Source organism: Oxyura jamaicensis, chromosome Z (genome assembly GCF_011077185.1).
Source record: "Oxyura jamaicensis isolate SHBP4307 breed ruddy duck chromosome Z, BPBGC_Ojam_1.0, whole genome shotgun sequence".
NCBI classification, from domain to species: domain Eukaryota; kingdom Metazoa; phylum Chordata; class Aves; order Anseriformes; family Anatidae; genus Oxyura; species Oxyura jamaicensis.
The window spans coordinates 76,719,248-76,739,440 of record NC_048926.1 but is presented as its reverse complement, the minus strand read 5'-3'; the positions used below and the strand labels follow the sequence as shown (position 1 = coordinate 76,739,440).

At 36.8% G+C, this 20,193-nt stretch overlaps 1 protein-coding gene across 2 annotated transcripts in view; it reads left to right on the top strand.

The window, feature by feature from the left end:
* Window positions 1–20,193, top strand: part of EDIL3 (EGF like repeats and discoidin domains 3) — a 267,133-nt gene that overhangs the window by 130,241 nt on the left and 116,699 nt on the right. For both annotated transcript variants that reach the window (XM_035310845.1, XM_035310844.1), the window contains one exon: window positions 9,062–9,190. In XM_035310845.1, the coding sequence (XP_035166736.1) occupies window positions 9,062–9,190 (129 nt within the window). The remainder of the gene's footprint in view (window positions 1–9,061; window positions 9,191–20,193) is intronic.

Genomic DNA, 20,193 nt, shown 5'->3' with positions numbered 1-20,193 from the left:
TTTTTTTTTTTTTTTTTTTTTTTTTGCAGACACATCACAGTGAGCCAGTGCAATGAAAACTGAGCCCTACATTGTTTAGATGTTTATGTAAATTTTAATCCAAGACTAGCTTTTAAGGGAAAACAAACAAACAAAAAAAGCAATACAATATATTCTTTCATTACTGAAGATGCATCTTATTTAAGTTGCAGTACGAGAGTGTTGACTAGAAGAAGACACTTCTGTGATTACAGCCACTACTAAAAGAAGGTCTGTGGAACCTGGGAACTCTGTCCTTGAAAATCCTCAAACCTGTGTACTGCAAAGCAAGCAGTTGAGATATGGTTGTAGTTTCAAATAGGGAGCAAATATGTTGTTCTTTGGATCCAGCTATGTCAAGAGTGTTATTGGGAAGTGGTAGTTTCTTCTAAGTGAAGGAATAATCTACAATGTACTTGAACAGCAGATTAGTTTTAGCCATAAAGGTTTGAATTACAATTCAATTTAGCCATGGGCTTGAATTACATGTACTAATGAGACCTAAATTTCTACACTGCAATTGCTGAATTGGACATGTCATACTTCTGTGCTTGAGCTTGTAGATTAAGTCAGGAGTATGTATTTTGCTATGATTTAGCTATCCCCAGAACTCAGCAGGTGCAGGATCATTTCTGTCAAGTTGTTAAAATGGTTTTGGTCTAATGTATCACAACTCCCACACAGACACACAGCTGGGGGCGTTCAAAATCAGCCTCTGTGTCAGGTAAGCCTTGCACAATCATACTAAATTAATAGGTGATGTAGTAAATGTGAGGAAGATCAGAGACCCTGAAAAGCATTTGTTATATTCCTGCCCTTTTTGTTCAGTTCTCTATCGGAACCTGTAAAGACATTCCTGCTGTTATTGAATGCTCGTTTCTGTGTCTCTGTGGAAGACAGTCTTTTTCAAACAGGGTTGTTTTATATTTTGGATTTGTATCTGCCAAACTTAGAAATCTATGATCCCACATTTCAAGGGGCACACCTTTCAAAAATCCATTTAATTGAGTTCTGAAAAAGATGATGAGGAAAGAAAAAAGTCAATATATTTCTGAAAAAGAGGTGGTCTGTCATTTGTGAGTGTATGTGTGGTCTTTTAAAATGTATAGAGAAAATGTATATTAGAAGAGAATTGGAAACATAGATATTCAGAGATTAAACTCCTCTCAAATATTTATGATATCTAGTACAGATTTTTTGTTATTATTCCCAGTTCAGGATTCTTCAACTTTCTTCTCAAGTTGCAGGAACTGATGAGCAGCAGGGTTAGGATATTGGATTACCTGGATACTGAGTTCAACTCAGTGTGATAATCCGTAACTTTTTCATCATGGGAAGCTTGTTCCCTACTTGAGCTTCCCTACTTGAGCAAGGAGATTAACTCTTCCATAAAGGTGAAAGAAATCATATATGCCACTGCTTTCTTTTACATATATTTGTTTCAAAATATAAGAGCTCTCTCTTTTTTTTTTTTTTTTTTTTTCCATTGTGAAAACAAAGTGTAAAAAAAAGAAGACAAGAAGACTTCAAACTACTGATGTTAAAACTATGAGAGATTGCCGATGAAGATTTCAGTTTAGCAGAGGGGGGAAAAAAGATGTGTTTCACATTCCAGTAGAGCCAAGAGGGACTTAAGAAACATCCGTTATATGAACAAGCAGCTAGAGAGTATTTATCTTTTACAATGAAATTCAAAGGTATCATTTGATGCCTTTTATTTGTTTGGTGATAACTTCAAAGTTAGACGGAAAAAAAAAAAAAAAAAGAAAAAGTGTATGTCCACTGAAAGAGAGGTCAGACAACATGAGCGGACTACAGAGATGGTATTCTTCATTGTAGGGGGAAAATTTGTGCAGCCAAAGCTCAATTGGAGTCTGGCCAGTACTGTGGGGGGCAGACAAACAAACAAACAAACAAGAAAAAAAAAAAAAAACAACTTTTTTTTTTTAAAATATGTTAACAGCAAAATAGGTACATAGACAAAACAGAGACATTGATTGAAAACTGGCAAACATTGTTTCCAATGTTCAGACATTGTTCCAATGTTCAATGTTCAAGAGGGACAAGAGAGAAGATCCTGGCAATTACAGGCCTGTCAGACTCACTTCAGTGCTGGCTAAAAATATAGAGAAAATTGTCACAGAATTATTCTAGATTATTATTCATTTATTCTAGGAGTTCTTGAAAAACACCTGAAGGACAAGACAGTCGTTAACAAATTTGATTTCGCTTTATGAAGAGGTCACCCACCTAGTTGGCTAAGGAAAGACAGCTGAAATACTTTTATTATTATTATTATTTTATTTTATTTTATTGCAGCAAAGCTTTGATACTGTCTCTCACAGTATTCTTCTGGAGAAAATGTCCAGCACACAGGTATATAAATGCATAATATGATGGGTGAACAAGTGGCTGATGAGTCAGTCTCCAAGGATAATTGTAAATGGGTCTGCATCAGGCTGGTGGCCAGTGAGGATCCTCATAATTCCATTTTAGGGCCAGATCTCCTTAATGTTATTATAAAGGACTGGGATGCCAACTTGAAGGTACACTAAATAAGTTTGTGGATGATACTAAACTGGGAGGAGCAGCTGCCTCCATTAAGGGCAGGGAGGCCTTGCAGAGAGATCTTGACAAAGTAGAAGGCTGGGCAATCCCCAACAATATGAGGCTTAGCAAAAGCAAGTGCCAGATTCCACACCTGGCAAGGGGCAACTCTGGCTGTATGGACAGTCTGGGGAACGAGAGGTTGGACAAAAGCCCTGCAGAAAGGGATATGGGGGTTTTGGTCAATGGCAAGTTGAACGCGAGTCAACCGTGGGCCCTGGCAGCCAGGAGGTGTCTCCCGCATCCTGGGGTGCCTCCAGCACGGCATCACTAGCTGATTGAGGGAAGGGATTGCTGTGCTCTGCTCTGCTCTCTTTCAGCATCACCTCAAGTCCTGTGTGCAATATTGAGGACATAAAACTATTAGAAAGTGTCCAAAGGAGGGCTTCAAAGTGGTGAAGGGTCTGGAGGGCAATGTGTATGAGGAGCAGCTGAGGTCCCTGGGTTTGTTCAGCCCAGAGCAGAGCAGGCTGAGGGGAGGCCCCATGACGGCCTGCAGCTCCCTCATGAGGGAAGTAGAGAGGCTGGTGCTGAGCTCTGCTCTCTGGGGACAGTGACAAAACTCAAGGGAGCATCATGGAACTGGGACAGGGGAGAGTCTGGCTAGGAGTCAAGAAAAGTTTCTTCACTGGCAGGGTGGTCAGGCACTGGAAGAAGTTCCCCAGGGAAGTGATCACAACACAGAGCCTGCTGGAGTTCAAGAAGCGTTTTGGCAATGCTCTCAGACATAGGGTTCAATTTTGGGTTCTGTGTGGAGCAAGAGGTTGGACCCAGTGATCTTTGTGGGTCCTTCTATCTCAGGATATTCTGTGATTCAAAGTCAGTGGTTCTGTATATGTTTTGATGGTTTTTGGAGCTTACCATATCATCAGAGTAACTTTATTTGCTAGTGCTTCCTTCTTCAGCAATATGCCACAAAATAAATGAAGCAATTAGCTTTGTAGCTAAGTGTCTTCATCTCGATGCATATCATGTTCAATATAAAATTTAGTATTTTTCATTGAAATTGTATTACTTCTGTGAGAAGAGGAGATGAATTGATAGGTATCATCAGAAGAGTTAACATTTGTAAATGTGATAATTTGGCATGTGTGACTTCATTGGAGTATGTTTCTTTATTATTATTCGTTTTATTCTGGTTTTCATGTTTGTCATCTAATCTTGTCTTAGCAAGAAATGATGGGTGATATTTGATTGTCTTCCTGTTTTAGCACAGCAGCAAGCATGCGTTTGAGTACAGGTAATCAGTCTTGGAGAAAGACCTGACTAATGTAGAGTTCTTGTTTAAGTACATCACTTACAACTGCCTGATACTTTTGAGTATCTTTCCCAGCGCAGCAGGAGAATTTGTATTTGGCAACAAAGACTTGTAATATTTGTTGGAAGTGCAATAAATTGTTTATTTTACAGCTGAGTATCACTGAATTGAGGAGCAGTATGGGAAAGAGTCATTATTATTATTATTATTATTATTATTATTTTCTTCCTATTATGGATGGTACTTCAACTATTTTCTAGTTTCTTATATTTTGCGAAGCTCATGCTATACAATACCACTGTTAGCCACTGTGCTTCGAAGTTGGCCATTGTCACATTTTTAAGTCCTACGTAGACATTTATCAGAAAAAGATCTGGCAAAGCATTTGTAGACTTCTTGACAGTGCATTTCAATGCATTCAATGAGATCTTGTGTTTGCATGTTGTGACCTTGAACATATATGTACAGCTTGCCCCTTCAGACAAGCTCTGTGCTTTTTCCCAATGCAATTTGCACTGGGGTTGCAAATGAACTCACATATGGCCCTTGCTGTCTTCAGCTGGATGAAGAGTGAGAGGGTTGCACAGCTTCATCACCCGTGCACGGGAATCAGAATCTCTTTTTTTTTCCCCTTAAGCGTTAATACTTCTTGGACACTTAGAAGGGACAGTAATTAATGTTGTATCTTGTATGTACAAACCAAAGCAGACAAAAAGCTTTTACAGAGGCTAGAGTTAGCCCAAAGTTTGCCTCCTGCTTCTCAGGAGAGACATTGTATGGTCCTTAGTATCAACTGTCTTGATCTTCAAGTCCTTTTCCATTGCACTGTGTAGCTTGCTCATGCAAATACAGCCAGTATGTACTAAAATTAATTCACTTACCAAGTAACTGAAATGAGAACAATCAGTAATTTAGGTAATTGTGATGGTTTTACTCGAGTGGGCAGCCGAGCTCCACCACAACCGCTCTCTCACTCCTCCCCTCCTCAAAGAGGAAGGGGGAGAAAAGACAACACAAAGAGCTCGAGGTTTGAGATGAGAATGATTTAATTAAGGAAAGGGGAATGGGGAGAAAGAGAAACAAAAGAAACAACAAGGCCGCGCGGAAGCACAGAGAGAAAGAAAAAAAAGTTATTCTCTACTTCCCATCAACGAGCGATGTTCGGCCACGTCCCGGGAAGCAGGGCCTCAAAACGCGTACCGGTTGTTCAGAAGAGACCCTCCCCCATGAGAGCCCCCCTTTTATTGCTCAGTGTGACATCAGAAAAAAGCCTACAGCACCCGGTATTCCCAGGAGGTCTCCCATCCAAGATACTAACCGGGCCCGACCCTGCTTAGCTTCCGTGTGGGCTGCTGCAGGGAAAGGTGACTCCATCCCAGACAGACCCAACACAGTAATGATGTTCAAATACATAAATTTAAATGCACTTTACAAATGTTAATGTCTCTAGGGTTATGTTTGTTTGGGTTTTGCTTTGTTTTGTTTCTTCTCAAAACTGGGTGGCTGTGCAAGGGAAAAAAAAAAAAAAAAGGCAGCTGAAAATAAGACTGGATGACTGGATATTTTAAAAAAATATGTTTCCTCCAAACAGTCAGGCAAAAATTGTAGAAATATATTTGAATGGTTCTTTGAATTATTTCAAAAGAATTTGAGTACCATAAAAGACAGAATGAGGCAACAATTTTCATACATAGGCTTATTCACTCTTTGTATTTATTATCGCTGTCAAAAATCACATTTTGATGAAATGATACTTTCTTTGCTTTCCTAGATTCTCTTGCTCTAGACAAACTAATGGTCTCTTTCAAATATGTAATTATTGCTACAGTATTGCATTACACAGGACTGTTTTTATGAAGTTTTAATTGACTGTACTTGTCAAAGAAGAAAACAGATGACATAGTTCTGCCTTCAGCCTCTTTGCATCTCTACTGAGGATACATTTGTTTGATTCCTCATCTATAAAATCTCAGATTTAGTCAGAGCATCTAAAAAATTTAACACCTGCTATGCTTTAAGTTAACTTCCAATATTTTTTCAAAAACAGCATGGGATTTCAATTGAAAAACAGAATGATGTATTTTGGAGTATACTTGTAATTATTATTTTGGCTAATACCACTGGAATTGCACAAAGGACTCAAAAGAGCAGCAAAGTGAATAGATCTATTACTTTTAGTGCACAATTAATCTTGTTGACATTACTTTACATGAGCAAGGATAAAAATGCCTGGAAAGCATACCATTGAATTCCACTGCTCATTAATATTGGTCAAATGTTGTTCTCCTTGTGTTGGAAGCTACTTAAAGATTACCTGCAGAAGTATTACAGTGTTATTGATTAAAAAAAATAATAATAAAAATAAATCCCTGAAGCCCACTGTTCTTTTAAAAAATCAGTTGACAAGGGTGCAAAAAAGGATGCTTTCAAACTCACCACTATAGATCTGAGTAAGTGAGAATATTAATCAGATTGTCAGGGAATTAATTATCCAGCATTCAATATATTGTTATTTAAAAGCCCAAGGAAGTTAGATGTGATTTCTCATCATGTAGCAGCAGTGCCTTGATCTGTATGTACCATTTTTAGTTTTTAAGATGGAATTTTTGCTGGACTAGGACCCAGATTGTTCAAAACACTCAAACTTTCATAATTTGCATCAGGGACTCTGTAGACTCAGGTTAAAAAAAAAAAAAAAAAAAAAAAAATGTATGCCTGAAGGCTCATAGAGTTTAAATGCCCTAATGCCATGAGGATCTGGAATATCAGACTATGGTCCTGTGGAGAATGAGGAGAAAGAGGTATGATGTTGCAGGCTTTGTTAAGTTGCACTCATTCATTCTTTTAGAATGCAGATAAGTCAAACCAATGTCCTTTTTAGGAAATGAATGTTAACTAGTGAAAATTAGATGATTATTGTTTACTGCTTTCAGTGCATTTAATTAGTATGTTTCATTGCTCTCAAAATAATTTTGAACTACCAGTTTCTATGAACAACAAAAAAAAAGCCCTCAACATTTAGATTACAAATATTACTATTATATTTCTATAAACAAGTGGCAACCATAATTACTCAAAAAAATAGGCATATTGCTTTGGGTAGGGGTTGGGGAGGTCAGTCTTAAAGCATCGTAGTAGATTAAGATCAGTTAGAAATACTGACCTGCACCAGTCTATTTATTGCTGTGCTGCTCAAATGATCTTTTAAACCTTTGGACTGATCTGAGAAAAAACAAAACCTAAAAAAAAATATTTTTAAAAAAGGTATGCTGAATGCTGAACATGTGCTTAACAAGCCATATGGAGATAGCAGCAAGCAAAATGAGAAAATAATTGTTAAAAGATTTATTGTTCTAGGAAGATTAAAGATCCATATGAACAGAAGTAATTAACATATGGGGCTACCTGCAGGTACTCCCCAAATTACAGCACTGTGATCGAGGCCTGAAAAAACACATAGTCCATAGTCCATATTCACTGGGAGACAAAAAGTAAAAGTTTTTTTTCCTCCTTACAGAGTAGAAATAACATGAACAGAATTTGTAAGAATAGAAAGCCATGAATCTTCTTTGACCTCTCAATTAATTCCTGTCATGTGGAATTAAATATGTAGAGTACCACTACATTTAAAGTGTAATGGAAAATATGAATGGGAAAAGACAAACAAGGCAAGGAGGAGTTTCTCTTCCTTTTTGTCTTTTTTGCCTTTGATTTTTGCCTTTTGTTACTACTAAGTGCACTTAAATTAGACTTATATAGATTCATGTGTTTAATTGATTGGGTTCAGTGAGACATATCCCATGTTTAATCATGCGTATAAGTGTAATTTCTGCAGGATTGTGTCCTGGGTTAGGCTAAAGACATGAGTTATAACAGAAATATGTACATGGATAGTTTCTCAGATTGCTGTAACTACACAGGCTATTATAATTGTGGAATGTGTTCTGACATACTTGTCATTCTGTTAATTTTTATCTTCTGCAAATTAATACTATCTCATAGAGTGTAGTGTTCACTGATGTGACATGCTGAATGAATGCTGTTGCTGTGAATCTCTGTCAAACCTTGGGCTTGTTATTTAAAACATAAACTAATAGTCAGAGCCTGACAAACATTAAACTTATGGCTTTTTTAAGTTCATATCATTCAACTCCCAGTGCTGATTGTCAGTAAATTATGCTGTGGAAAAAGTTATTTTCTGTTTATTATTATTATTGTTTATTTTAAGTGGATAAATAATTATGACATTGCATTTCAATAAATGAAGATTAACACCTTTCTGGATACATAGCAAAGGTCACAAACAATATACTTTATGCTGACTTCAGAAATCTTTTCACATACAAACTTGCATAGGAAGCTTTCCAACCAACGATTGCAAGTTCTTTAAAGTGAGATTGGTAAACAAAATCATCAAAATGCTAAGGGTTTTTGTTTGTTTGTTTGTTTCCGGTAGCAGGTATGTTACAGATAACATTAGTAAGATAATAATATGGAACACATGTAACACATGCTTTTAACAAAATAATTTGTAGACCTAAAGGCATATATAGTCATTGCAAACATAACAAATCAGATCTCACTGATGAGATGTTGTGTAACCTATCACACAGTTAGTTGGAAAAAAAATATAAATTTACTCAGAAGAACAAAGCAGTTTAAAGTGGATTTGCTAAAAAGGTTCTCAATGGAAAGAACAGTTGGTTTAGTAGCCTTACTGCTGACCCAGGTAGTTACATATTCATATAGTCACACAATGCCATAGCAAAGATCTCATACTACTAACTTGACATGCAGTGATTACTCAGGGATATTGTACATGTCACTCTATACGTGATAGGCACATTTGATTAATACATATTGCCACAGTGGTATAAAAGTTAGAATCCCTGTTATCTTTAATAGCAGAGAAAGATTTACCTTCTCTGTCTGCTGTCTTCTGTTACATTAAAAAATAATGTTGTGATTAATGAGTAGTGACATGCTTCATATTTTTTCTTGTTCATAAAAATCTGTGCTGGCAAGTTATCTGAACTAAGTGAAGGGTATATTTTAGTGGGTTAGTGGAATATGAAGGTCTACACAGGGGATTTTATTTCTTTAATGAGCATCAAATTGTGATGGTTTTTTATTATATATGTATATATACTTCTCTTCTTTTTTTTCCCCATCTCTTAGGACCCTGCCTTCCTAATCCATGCCATAATGGTGGGATGTGTGAAATTAGTGAAGCATACCGAGGTGACACATTCATAGGATACGTTTGTAAATGTCCAGAGGGGTTTAATGGGATTCACTGCCAGCACAGTAAGTTTCACGTTATAATTTCATTGTATTTGTGGACAGAAGACTTTTTATTAGTATGCAATTTTGAGGATTAACATCAGATCTGATTTTTTTAAATCTTTGGCCTTTGTTTTGTGAACAAGCTAATATCATTGAATAGTTTTACTACCTTCAGAAAATTACTTCACTTCCAACTTATTGGACACAACAGCATCAAATTTGCTATGCATCTTGAAGACATGGTAAGGTAACTGAATTTACCATTAAATTAATGGAAGGTAGTATTGCAAATAGTAGGGATCTCTTTTTCTGTAAGAATTGTTTTCATGGTTTTCTTTTGGTTAATGATAGACAAAAGTGGAAGGGTTTGAAAGAAATTGAAAATAAATTTGTATATAAATATGTCTTCTAGTTCTCTGTGCATTAAAATTATGAAGAAGTGCTTTGAATTATGATACCTAAATCCAAGGGCAGAAGTTCAAGACTTAAACAGTATTTACATTTAATCATGTTTTAAATACAATATCTGGACACCTGTCTATTCCTCAGATTTATTTGAAGAGTTTGTCCTAGTTTAAGATAAGATTGGGAACAGAAGGTTGATATCTGTTGAAGAGTGTCATTATATAAATAATAAGTAGCAATGTAAAAAAAAACAAAAAAAAAAAACACAAACTTCAGTTTTTAATAATGACTCATTGGGGGAACATGTAGTAAGATCTACACCTCACTAATACAGATTTTTAAAATATCTATTTCATTTTATTGTGCTTAAACTGGAAATTACAGGACCATGTTTCCATGTTTCTCCAATAAATGTCATCAGAAGTTCTGAATGATCAAAAACAATTAATGGGTTACACGTTTATTTGCAAGTCAGGTCATGTTCTATTTTATAATCTGCATTATCCATTGAAGTTTTTTTTTTTTTTTTGTATTTTGTTGTTTGTTTTGTTGTGTTTTTTTTGTTTGTTTTTTTTTTTTTTTTTCCCCCATATGTAAAACTCATTTAAAACAAGTGCTTGCCTATGGAGAAGCTTAGATGCCAAGTTTGTGTTTTATTTTGTGCAGTAAAGCACATAATAATCCTCCAAAAATCATGTTATTGATGCATTTGGAAGCCAACTGTTATGCAGTTAGAAGGTTAAAACTGAAATATTCAAGAATCTAGTTTCATTTGCAGTTAGAACACAAATGCACTCATCCAAATCAGAGTGAATAAGCACTGAATCCAGTCTACATTAAGTGCTCCATTTAGATACTTGTGTATAGTTTGAAGTATCAAGGAACCAGTATAGTCCAGTCAAAGTAACAGCTTATGTTCATTATATCCCCAAAGGAAAGTGTGTCCAAAGACCAGAGTACGGATATTCAATTCCATTATCTTTGGCCACACTCCCTCTTATTTTATTATGTAGGTACGATAGGAATGTCCAGACTCAGATGCATGAAGTCAAACTTAGTCCCACTAGCTTAATCTTGTTAAATTATGCCTACCTCATCCACCGAGAATATAAGAAAATGTTGGATATTATCCACTCCTTTGGAAACTTTTCCATCTAGCCCTGATTCTGGGCATGTAGTGGAACTGAATACCAGTCGAAATCATAGTGAATTTGTTTTTATAGTCATATCTTTAGAGCAGTCATTCAAGGTAGGGGATTGAGTTTGTAGTGTAATAATGAAGGCAAAGGATAATCATTGCCTGCCTTGAAACTGTATAGCCAGGATCTGAGGACTCTTGAGACTAGCAGAGCAGACAAGTTTATGTCTGACTGTAACTCAGAGGTTACACCAGCTTGAAGGTTGAACATAGGCTAAATTGTGAGTGCAGTACCTTGTGGTTCCCTACTTTTGGCATTTGCATGCATTTTACATGAGTCTGTCATCTGAGAAGTGGAACAAAAGTCTTTGGAAAGTGGCAAGATGGGAAGTTGTATCTTTGTACTTATGACTGCTCTTATAAAAGGTAGAGCCAGACAGCTTCTGTGTGCCATTGATGCCCAGCAGCATGAAGAAACATCATCATTATGTTCTCATGCACACTCCTTCATAAGACCAGACATGTAGTCCACAAACGATACACAATACTTCTCCTATCATTAGATGTCAAAGGCACTACCTTTTGTTAGGATGCAATGAAGTAAATAACACCACGAATTTTCAGCAAGGAAAATGCATGCTTAACATGTGCTGTCTGGAAAGGATCATGCTATGTTACATACTTGGTGAAAAAAAAAGATGCAATAGTACATTACTGGATTAATGGTAGCTGTTTACTGGGTCCTGTGGTGGTTTTACTGTGCTAGGCAGCTGAACACCACAACCGCTCTCTCACTCCCCCTCAGATGAGGAGGGGAAGAAGTAAAGGAAAGAACAACTCATGGGTTGAGATAAGGATAAATTAATTAAAGAGAATATATATATATATATATATATATATAATTAAGGAAATATTATTATTAATTAAACAATTCAACTAAAGGGAAAAAAGGGAAAGGGGAAGAGGGAGGGGGAAAGGGAATAACAAAACAAAACAAGTAAAGGCTATGTGGAAGTGCAGAGGAAAGAAATTACTCTCTACTTCCCACAAATGAGCAATGCTTGACCACGTCCTTGAAGCAGGGCCTCAACGCACGTAGCCGGTGTTCGGGAGGAGGACAGACGTTTTCGCAACAAGAGCCCACCCCTCCCCTCTTCTTCCTTTTTCCACCTTTTATTGCTGAGTGTGACATCATATGGTATGGAATATGCCTTTGGGTGGTTTAGGTCAGCTGCCCTGCTGATGTTTCTTTCTCACTTTTTTGCCCACCCCCTAGGAGGGTTAGAGAGAGTCCTGATGCTGTGTCAGCACTGCTCAGCAGCAGACACAACACCGGTGTGATCCCACTGCTGTTCTAGCTACAAGTGCAGAGTGCAGCACTGTATGGGCTGCTGCAGGGAAAGTTAACATCCCAGCCTGACCCAGTACAGGTCCCTATATCCTTTCAAAAATATTCAGGTTTCTAACAATTAGCTACTGTGATCCTCCTGATAATCACCGAAGTGCACTTATACCAACTTCATAATAAAGGAGAGTTCTCACATGGGTGATTCAAATTCCCTGTGGGGAGAGTAGAATCCAAAACAGCAGCTAAAGATATTTCAAATAAGATACATTTATGTGAAAAGATACTCTTTGGGAGATAATTAAATTGTCTTTTTCAGATAATTTGATTTACAATGTGATAATAAACCATATAAAATATATTGGTGTTCAAGAGGTCCCTAAATATATCAGCTATGAGAAGCCGTAGAGAACATATCAATAATCAGGAAGAATCAGACTTCCATTGATGAATCCTACATAACTCTTTAATATGATATCTCTTTAGTTTAATTCACAAAGTTTCTTTTATACAAGTTCCTCTGTTTCATAAAGTTTAGCAATTCAATTCTGAATTCACTGTAAACCAAGTAAGAAGTGTCAAAATAATTCCATCATGAAAAGGTAAATTAAAATAACTTGACTGCGAGACATGTATCTACGTATCTTCATATAAACTGTTAAGATTTCCAGATTTTTTTTTTTTAACTTCTTTCACATATAATATTCTGCTGCTAAATCAATTAAGGCAGGTGATTGATTTTGCAATTAAGATATGTTCCCAAGCCTGTCATTTTGTCATTCTTATCAACAAACATCCTGTCAATATTTCTGAGATCCCTCAACCTTTACCCATGTAAATAATTAATATGTAAATTATAAAATACATTATTAACAACTTCATTCATTGCATATCCTAGATTTATTTCAAAACTGGTACTAAATGGCATTGGTAGTCTGAAAAGATTCTAACTCTGCAGTGGCAAAAAATGTGAAAGTAAGTCTGCTAATGGAAGTTTCCCATTTCAGGGCTCATAAAATCACCTATGTCTGGGTAGGAAAGACTACCTCAGGTAGAAACCTGGGGAGACTTTTGTGGTGATGTCCATGAAGATGCTTATGCATGGCAATTTGTCTTTCAAACCTGTTGTTGACAGTATCTAGTGACAAGGAGAGACAAGTTTGCAAAAACTAGCTTAAGGCAATTCTACCTACGGTCTTTGTACACTGATGAAACAGCTCTTCCAGAGAATAACTTAGAACACTTAACTTCCTGAAAATTTCATAAACTTGCACCCAGCAATAGGAGGGTGTACTCTGTTGGTGTGATGGTCGTTTGTAAGAACAACAAATCATTTTTATCTTCAGGATCATTTTAACTGGGTTTATGTGGCAAGGCTTTAGTAGTGGGGGGGCTTCAGGGGTGGCCTCTGTGAGCAGAGCCCAGCAGCTGCCCTATATCAGAAAGGAGCCAGCTCAAGCTGCTCCACAAGGGACCCGCCGCTGGACTGAGCTGGGCCATGAGTGATGCTGCTTGGGCCTCTGAGAGAGCAGATTTAAGAAAGGGGGGGAAAAAATGATGGGGAACAACATCTGGGAGAGAGAGAGGAGTGAACACCAGTCCTGCAGCCCCTGAGGTGAGTGCAGCAGGAGGTGCTCCAGGCAGGCAGCAGCAGTTCCCCTGCGGCCTGTGGAGAGGCCCCTGGTGGAGCAGGCTGTCCCCCTGCAGCCCATGGGTCCCACATGGAGCAGATCTCCACGCTGCAGCCTGTGGAGGAGTCCCCGGTGGAGCAGGTGGATGTGGCCTGGAGGAGGCTGCGGCCCATGGAGAGCCCACGCAGGAGCAGGCCCCGGGCTGGAGCTGCAGCCCGTGGAGGGGAGCACACGCAGGAGCAGGGGGCCTGGGGGGAGCTGCCACCCGTGGGGGACCCGTGCTGGAGCAGTTTGCTGCCGGGGGATGGATGGACCCCGTGGTATGGAGCTGTGTGGGAGCAGTTCCTGAAGAGCTGCTGCCTGTGGGCAGACCCCGCAGGCTCAGTTCGGGAAGGAAATCCACATTCCTTCCCAAAGGTAGGAAAGGGTGGATGACGTTTGCTTTTAGTTCTTACTGCTCTAGTCTGTTAGCAATATGCAATACATTGCAATAATATCCCTTATGCTGAGTCTGCTTTACCTGCAATAGTAATTGGTGAGTGATCTCCCTGTCCATATCTCAGCCCTTAAGCCCTCTTTCGTATTTTCTCTTCCAGGTCCTTTTAGGAAGGGGAGTGAGATAGTGGTGTGGTGAAGTTTAGCTAGCCATCAGTGTGAAAATGCCACGTTGTGTAAATACACTTTAACTTTTGATTAGTCCTGAAGTGGCCAAGCAGTTGGATTTGATGATCTCTGTAGGTCCCTTGCAACTTAATTATTCTATTCTATTCTATTCTATTCTATTCTATTCTATTCTATTCTATTCTATTCTATTCTATTCTGTTCTGTTCTGTTCTGTTCTAGTTCTGTTCATCTTTTTTTGTACATGGCCTTCTCATTCGTTAGAAAGAAGCATGTAATCATTTGATGCATTATAATTCCCTTTTTTAAACCATGGATTTCAAGAAAGTCAATCGTGATTGATCTTTGCAATTTTTTATTGAAAAAGGCCTGAAGAAGTACTGCTATTCATGATCCAGCATCCATTGTTAAATCATTGTCAATTTCACTAATCAGTCTTCAGCATGACAGATGAAGATGCTGGACAAATAGCTGCTGTTCAGATAATTAATGCCTTTATCTACATATAGAGGGATTATATTCTCACCCACTAAATCCGGCTAAAAGTACAGTTCTGCAGAACAAGTCAAAATCCGCGGAAATACCCTTGGAGGCATGAGATGGATGGATTTTCCACAAAAGAAAACGAAAATCCATAAACTGGGAGATATAGATGATATGCATTATTGTGATTATCAGATAAAGATTGCCTGCTGAAAAAAATATGAAACTCAGGCATTATCAACAATATATGTCAAAGTGTGGGTTTCTGGCTGGCACTCCACTAACTTAAATGACGGAAAGATCCAACCAGAAAAAAATCAAACTGGAAACAAGAAAGAGTTCAGATTTAAGGTTTTGGTTTGGAAGTGATTTTATATTCTTAGCATCATTGACACTGCCAGACATAACTAAATGCCTTGCACTCCAAGAGGATTAAGGCTTATTAAACAATTACATTTTGACAATGTAAGCAATGTCTTCCTAGTTCTTTTTCCAGCATTCTCTGCTTTCTACCTCCACAGCATGGAAGGTCTGTGGCATTTTGAGCTGCCATATTGAAAAACTGCATGAATGGGAGGCCATGTGGCAGAGCATCAGCTCACATTTTAATAGTATGCTGAGGTATCATCTGAACTACAATTAGGGTAGTGGCTTATTATTACAAGTAGGGCAGGACTGGATCTGGAACAGCCAGCCTCCATGAATTTCTGACCTAGTTGAGATGATGCATAAACTAAAGCTTCAGTAGCAAATTCAAATCCAGGAACTATTACATCTTCTAGGAACTAATATCTGTGAGGAAGATGCGGCATGGATTTTGTAAAATGAGCAAGCACTCCTGCTAAACTATTTCCAGCTGCAATTTGGTGGTAGAACAGTCCAGAAACCATTCTCCACAGGAGGTTTGTATGCAGTCATATTGCTTTGGAGGCTAAAACGAAGTGCATCTCACACAGATGCAGTTTATTCTAAGCCAGCAGGCCCCTGAGCCATGTGGACAAATTTAATGTACTTGGTAGATGCAGATACACCGAACCAGATGTTCACCCCATGCTTCTGGAGATTAACACTCACTATGGCTTCTCCTGCAATGTATGTTTAGGCTTAGGGAGTTCTAAATGTAACCCAGGTGTTTCTTTTTACTTTGTGTTGGTTGTTTTAGTTGTTGTTGCAATTAGCTATTTGTATAGTTTTAATAATTATATTAATATTAAATTATACAAAGTAGTAATAATAAGCTATAAAGAATAGTAATAGCAAGTTACTTGTAGATGTCCTAGGGAACAGATTCATATAAGCATTATTTACCTGAATTCTGAAAACTATTCCCAGGTCTAATTAATTGCTTAGATAAGAAATGAAAAAGGGCAGACAGACTGTTACTCATTTGGTAACCTTCTAGAATTTTGCTTAATTAAAATGTAAAAGAAAACAAGTAGTTTGAAAGATGTCTATAAGAGATAACCAGTAAAGAAGAAAAAAAGCCAATAGCCAATAAATACAATCAGAAGAAAAGTCAATCAAACATTATTCCTAAAATGGAAACCATAACGGGGCAAAATGTAGAACATAATAAAGGCATAACCACGAGGTGTAGGAGCAGCAATGAAGTAGATGTTTGTCACAGTTATAGAATTCCAGGAAAAATTCTGTGTGATACTGCCCGGAAAAGCAAATGATGTTAATTGAGGAACAAATTGATGATGTTGTCAACTGAGAACAGAGGAAGATTTGATGATGCATCTTTGTAATAAATGTGTGGTGAGACTGAACAAGAGTGACAATAATTTGCGGGCTGTTGGAACTTGGGGTTTTTGTTTTGGTTTAAATCCAAATAAATATTTTTGTTTGGGTAGTCTATTTAGTCACCTAGTACTTGGAAGGAAATAAGCCAACACTTCACAGAAAGTCTCAGAATACACCCACCATGAAAAGAGGGCATAATTTGTCCCCTTAAGGATTTTAGGTTGTTCAGTAATAGATAGAGATTGGCTTAAAATCTCAGGTAGGAAGTATAATATCCCTTCCAATTTTGTTTAATTCTTGTTATCTTTGGCTATACAGCACTGCTTATTCTTCTTATTGTACAAACTTGTAATATATTTTCTTATTCTTGTTAAATATCTCACCTCAACAATTGCCTGAAGCATTGAGTTCATAGTCTAATTATATAGTATATTGAAAAAAAAATCCCTTTTCAATTTCAATTTTGATGTTTTTCAGGATCTTAAACTGTCTCTTTCTTTGTGCATTATATGACCAGAAGAAAAGAAGCTTCTTAGTGCTTTCTGTATGCCACATAGTATTTTGCATACATTTGTCATGTTTCCATCTCATTCTTTCTTGTACAAACAGTTTAAATTGTTTCTTTTTCACGAGAGTTTTTCCAAGACTTTTAATGGTTTCTCAGTGACTCTCAAAACTGTCTTTGTTGTGCGGTATATTTTACTGGGACAGTGACCTGTACCGAAGACAAAGCTGTACATTTATTTGGTAGAAGGTCCTTATACCGCTTTCTATATTCTTTATGCAGCATTTTGTTGGACGTTTCTTTTCATTTCTTCCTGTTTTAACCAGAGCTGGATGTTGAGCTGAGGCTTTTATTAAGTGTCCTACTTTGATGTCTAAGTTTCTTTTATAAGATGTCATAGTGGGAGGAAAGGAGATCTTCCCGATTGCTTTTGGATTTTATAGGATATTGAACAGAGGGGTGGGTTTCCTATGACCTGTAGACTGACTGAACTGTGCAATGATTGGTATTTAAAAAAAAATAAAAAGTGTGCTTCATGTTACAGAAGTCACTTCAACTGTCAATAGACATTATAGGCATTTTTTATAGGAGGGCAAGTATCTCCTCCCTTGATTACTGTCTTTCTTAAGGATCAATAGTATTAGTTTACCATGGAAAGAAATTAATGCTCCAAAAATATAGGCGTTGCTGTTTGACTGCTGAAGGAATTTAATTTGTTTGTGTTCTGCTTCAGAAAGATAGTGTATGAAAAATATTTTGCACATTCCTTTTTATATTTGAATTAGTAATGAATACTGAATTAAAAAGGAACTCTTTCAATTCAATAATAGAGTTGTAACGTCAACTTTACACATTCCCTCTTAAAAGTATAATATGCTTTTTCAGAGTGAGAATAACTGCTTATATTCCTGAATGCACTACCTTTCCTACTACAGAAAATATTAGCAATGAGTTTTGCTAACACTGCATGCAAACACGTTTAACAAAAAAAAAAAAAAAAAAAAAGTTTTCCTTTTAGATGTTCAGTAACAGACTGCTCTTTCGAAAGCAATATGTAAGAGGTCTTATGTGGTTTGGAAATGAGAATGTGGAGGAGTGTATTATGTTTATATAAGCTGTTATAGTCCTTTTGTAACAGAGAAGCATTAAATCAAATTGGAGAATAGTTTGAGGAATTGTAGGAAGCTCTTCAGTAGCAGAAAGGGAACTGGACACGATGATTAATCTGGCCTCTTCCACTCCTACTTTTGTGGTTTTTGTTGTTGTTGTTGTTTTGTTTTTTAAAAGCTACCAGTGTTTGGAGTATAGTATTTCTTGAATGTCTCATGCTTAAACAGATTTCATATTGCACACTCATCATTTGAACTTCAATTTACTTCAACAGAAATTTTTCTTGGATAAGAGTAAAACTGAATCTGGTATCTCTAGATATGTTTTGCTCAGTCTTTATGATTTACTACTGAATTATTCCATGCAATAAATACTGTATAAATATTTTCAGTTTTCTTCAAGTTTATGCATTCAAACAACAACAACAAAAAAACTGTTATCTAGGACCTCAGTGTCATTTTATTATTTTGTGTTGTTCTTTCTTGGGTTCTCTTTCACACTTACATAAAAATACATGTTCATTTCTGTTGTTACACAAAGCGGTACAGAAGTTGTCTTCACTGGAGGTCATGTTGTAGTAGGTAAACTGTATTCTTTCCTTCCATTTTCAGAACTTAAGTGGAGAAAATCTGCATTTTTAACACTTCACTTTTCATATTTCCAGAATTCAATATGCTGGTTTAGGCAGCTTTCCAGAAGTGTGACCATTGTCCAAGTTCATTTTGTTCAGTCTTTGTCTTCTTTGTGGTAATGCTCAAAATGCTATCTTAGCAAGTATTTGGCATAGTAAGACTGTATTAAGGAAAACATATTTAAATGGAAAAATAGTGATTAGAAAAGCTGAACACACCTTGTTTGTTAGTGTGGTCTTATAAATAGCTTTACCACTATTAATTAATTTCAGTGATTGCAAGTTCTTACCTTCATGTTTGTCAGTTTGTCAAGTAGTATACTTGGTGAATAAGCCTGCTTGCCATCTGTTGGTACGACCCCATCTTTCTAATTGTGAGAGAATGGTTATTACTGAGAGAAATATCCATGGCTTTCTGCACAGTCATCAGCCCTTTTCTGAAAGCTTTGAACATGTGTTCTTTGATGCAGCCTTGAAATGCTAAGTGACTTACAACACTGCGCTGTTCCCAAACTATCATTTTCACAATTTTTCTTCAAGAAATTGCATCAAGATCAAGCTCTTAAGACAGGGTGTTAACTGTATTATTACATCTATAGAGAATTATTATTGTAAAATAAATCTGCAACTCTGACCTGTTAGATGATGCAGATGAAAGGCAACAGTACAGAAGGTCAGAGGAAAAACACAAGAAACCTGCAGCTGAGCATATCATTTGTTCTCTGTTCTTCTTCCCAGTTTTTATGCCCATTTAGGTAGGCAGAGGAAATTATAAGACAATTTCAGCGATTGTGATGTTTTAGGATCAACACAACTATGCTTAGAGCTTTAAAGGGGGGATTGCAGATTCGTTACAGAGGTACCAGGACATTTATGTGAGGTAGATAATGAAGATAAATGAAATCTTGAAATGAAATCTCATTATTTAATGAGACAAAACTTATCATTTAGAATTTTGTCACACAGTGGCACAGTCTGATCCATCTGTGTAGGAAGCAGCTGTTGAAAAAAAAAAGACAAGTTTTATCATTTATTTTATTATTATTATTGTTCTCCTGCTGTAAGAACTACTATGCTGAACCATCTGTGTGTGTGGATGTATCAAGGATGAAGAATGAAAATATTGTGTTATGAACTCTTGCTTGCATATGGCTGTGCAGTTTCCTATGTTCAATATTAGTATTTCCATTGTTCATTGAAAGAGCTGAAAATTATATGACTGACTTTAATGTTTGGCACTTGAACAATTCCCATGGCTCTCCAAAGGATTTTGCTAGAAATTAAAAATAAGACCAAAAAAAAAAAAAAAAAAAAAAAAAGACACATAATCATTTTTTTTTAAAAAAAAAAAAAAAAAAAAAATTTTAAAAAAGCAAAAAAGCCAAATAAAAAAATTTTAATTTTTAATT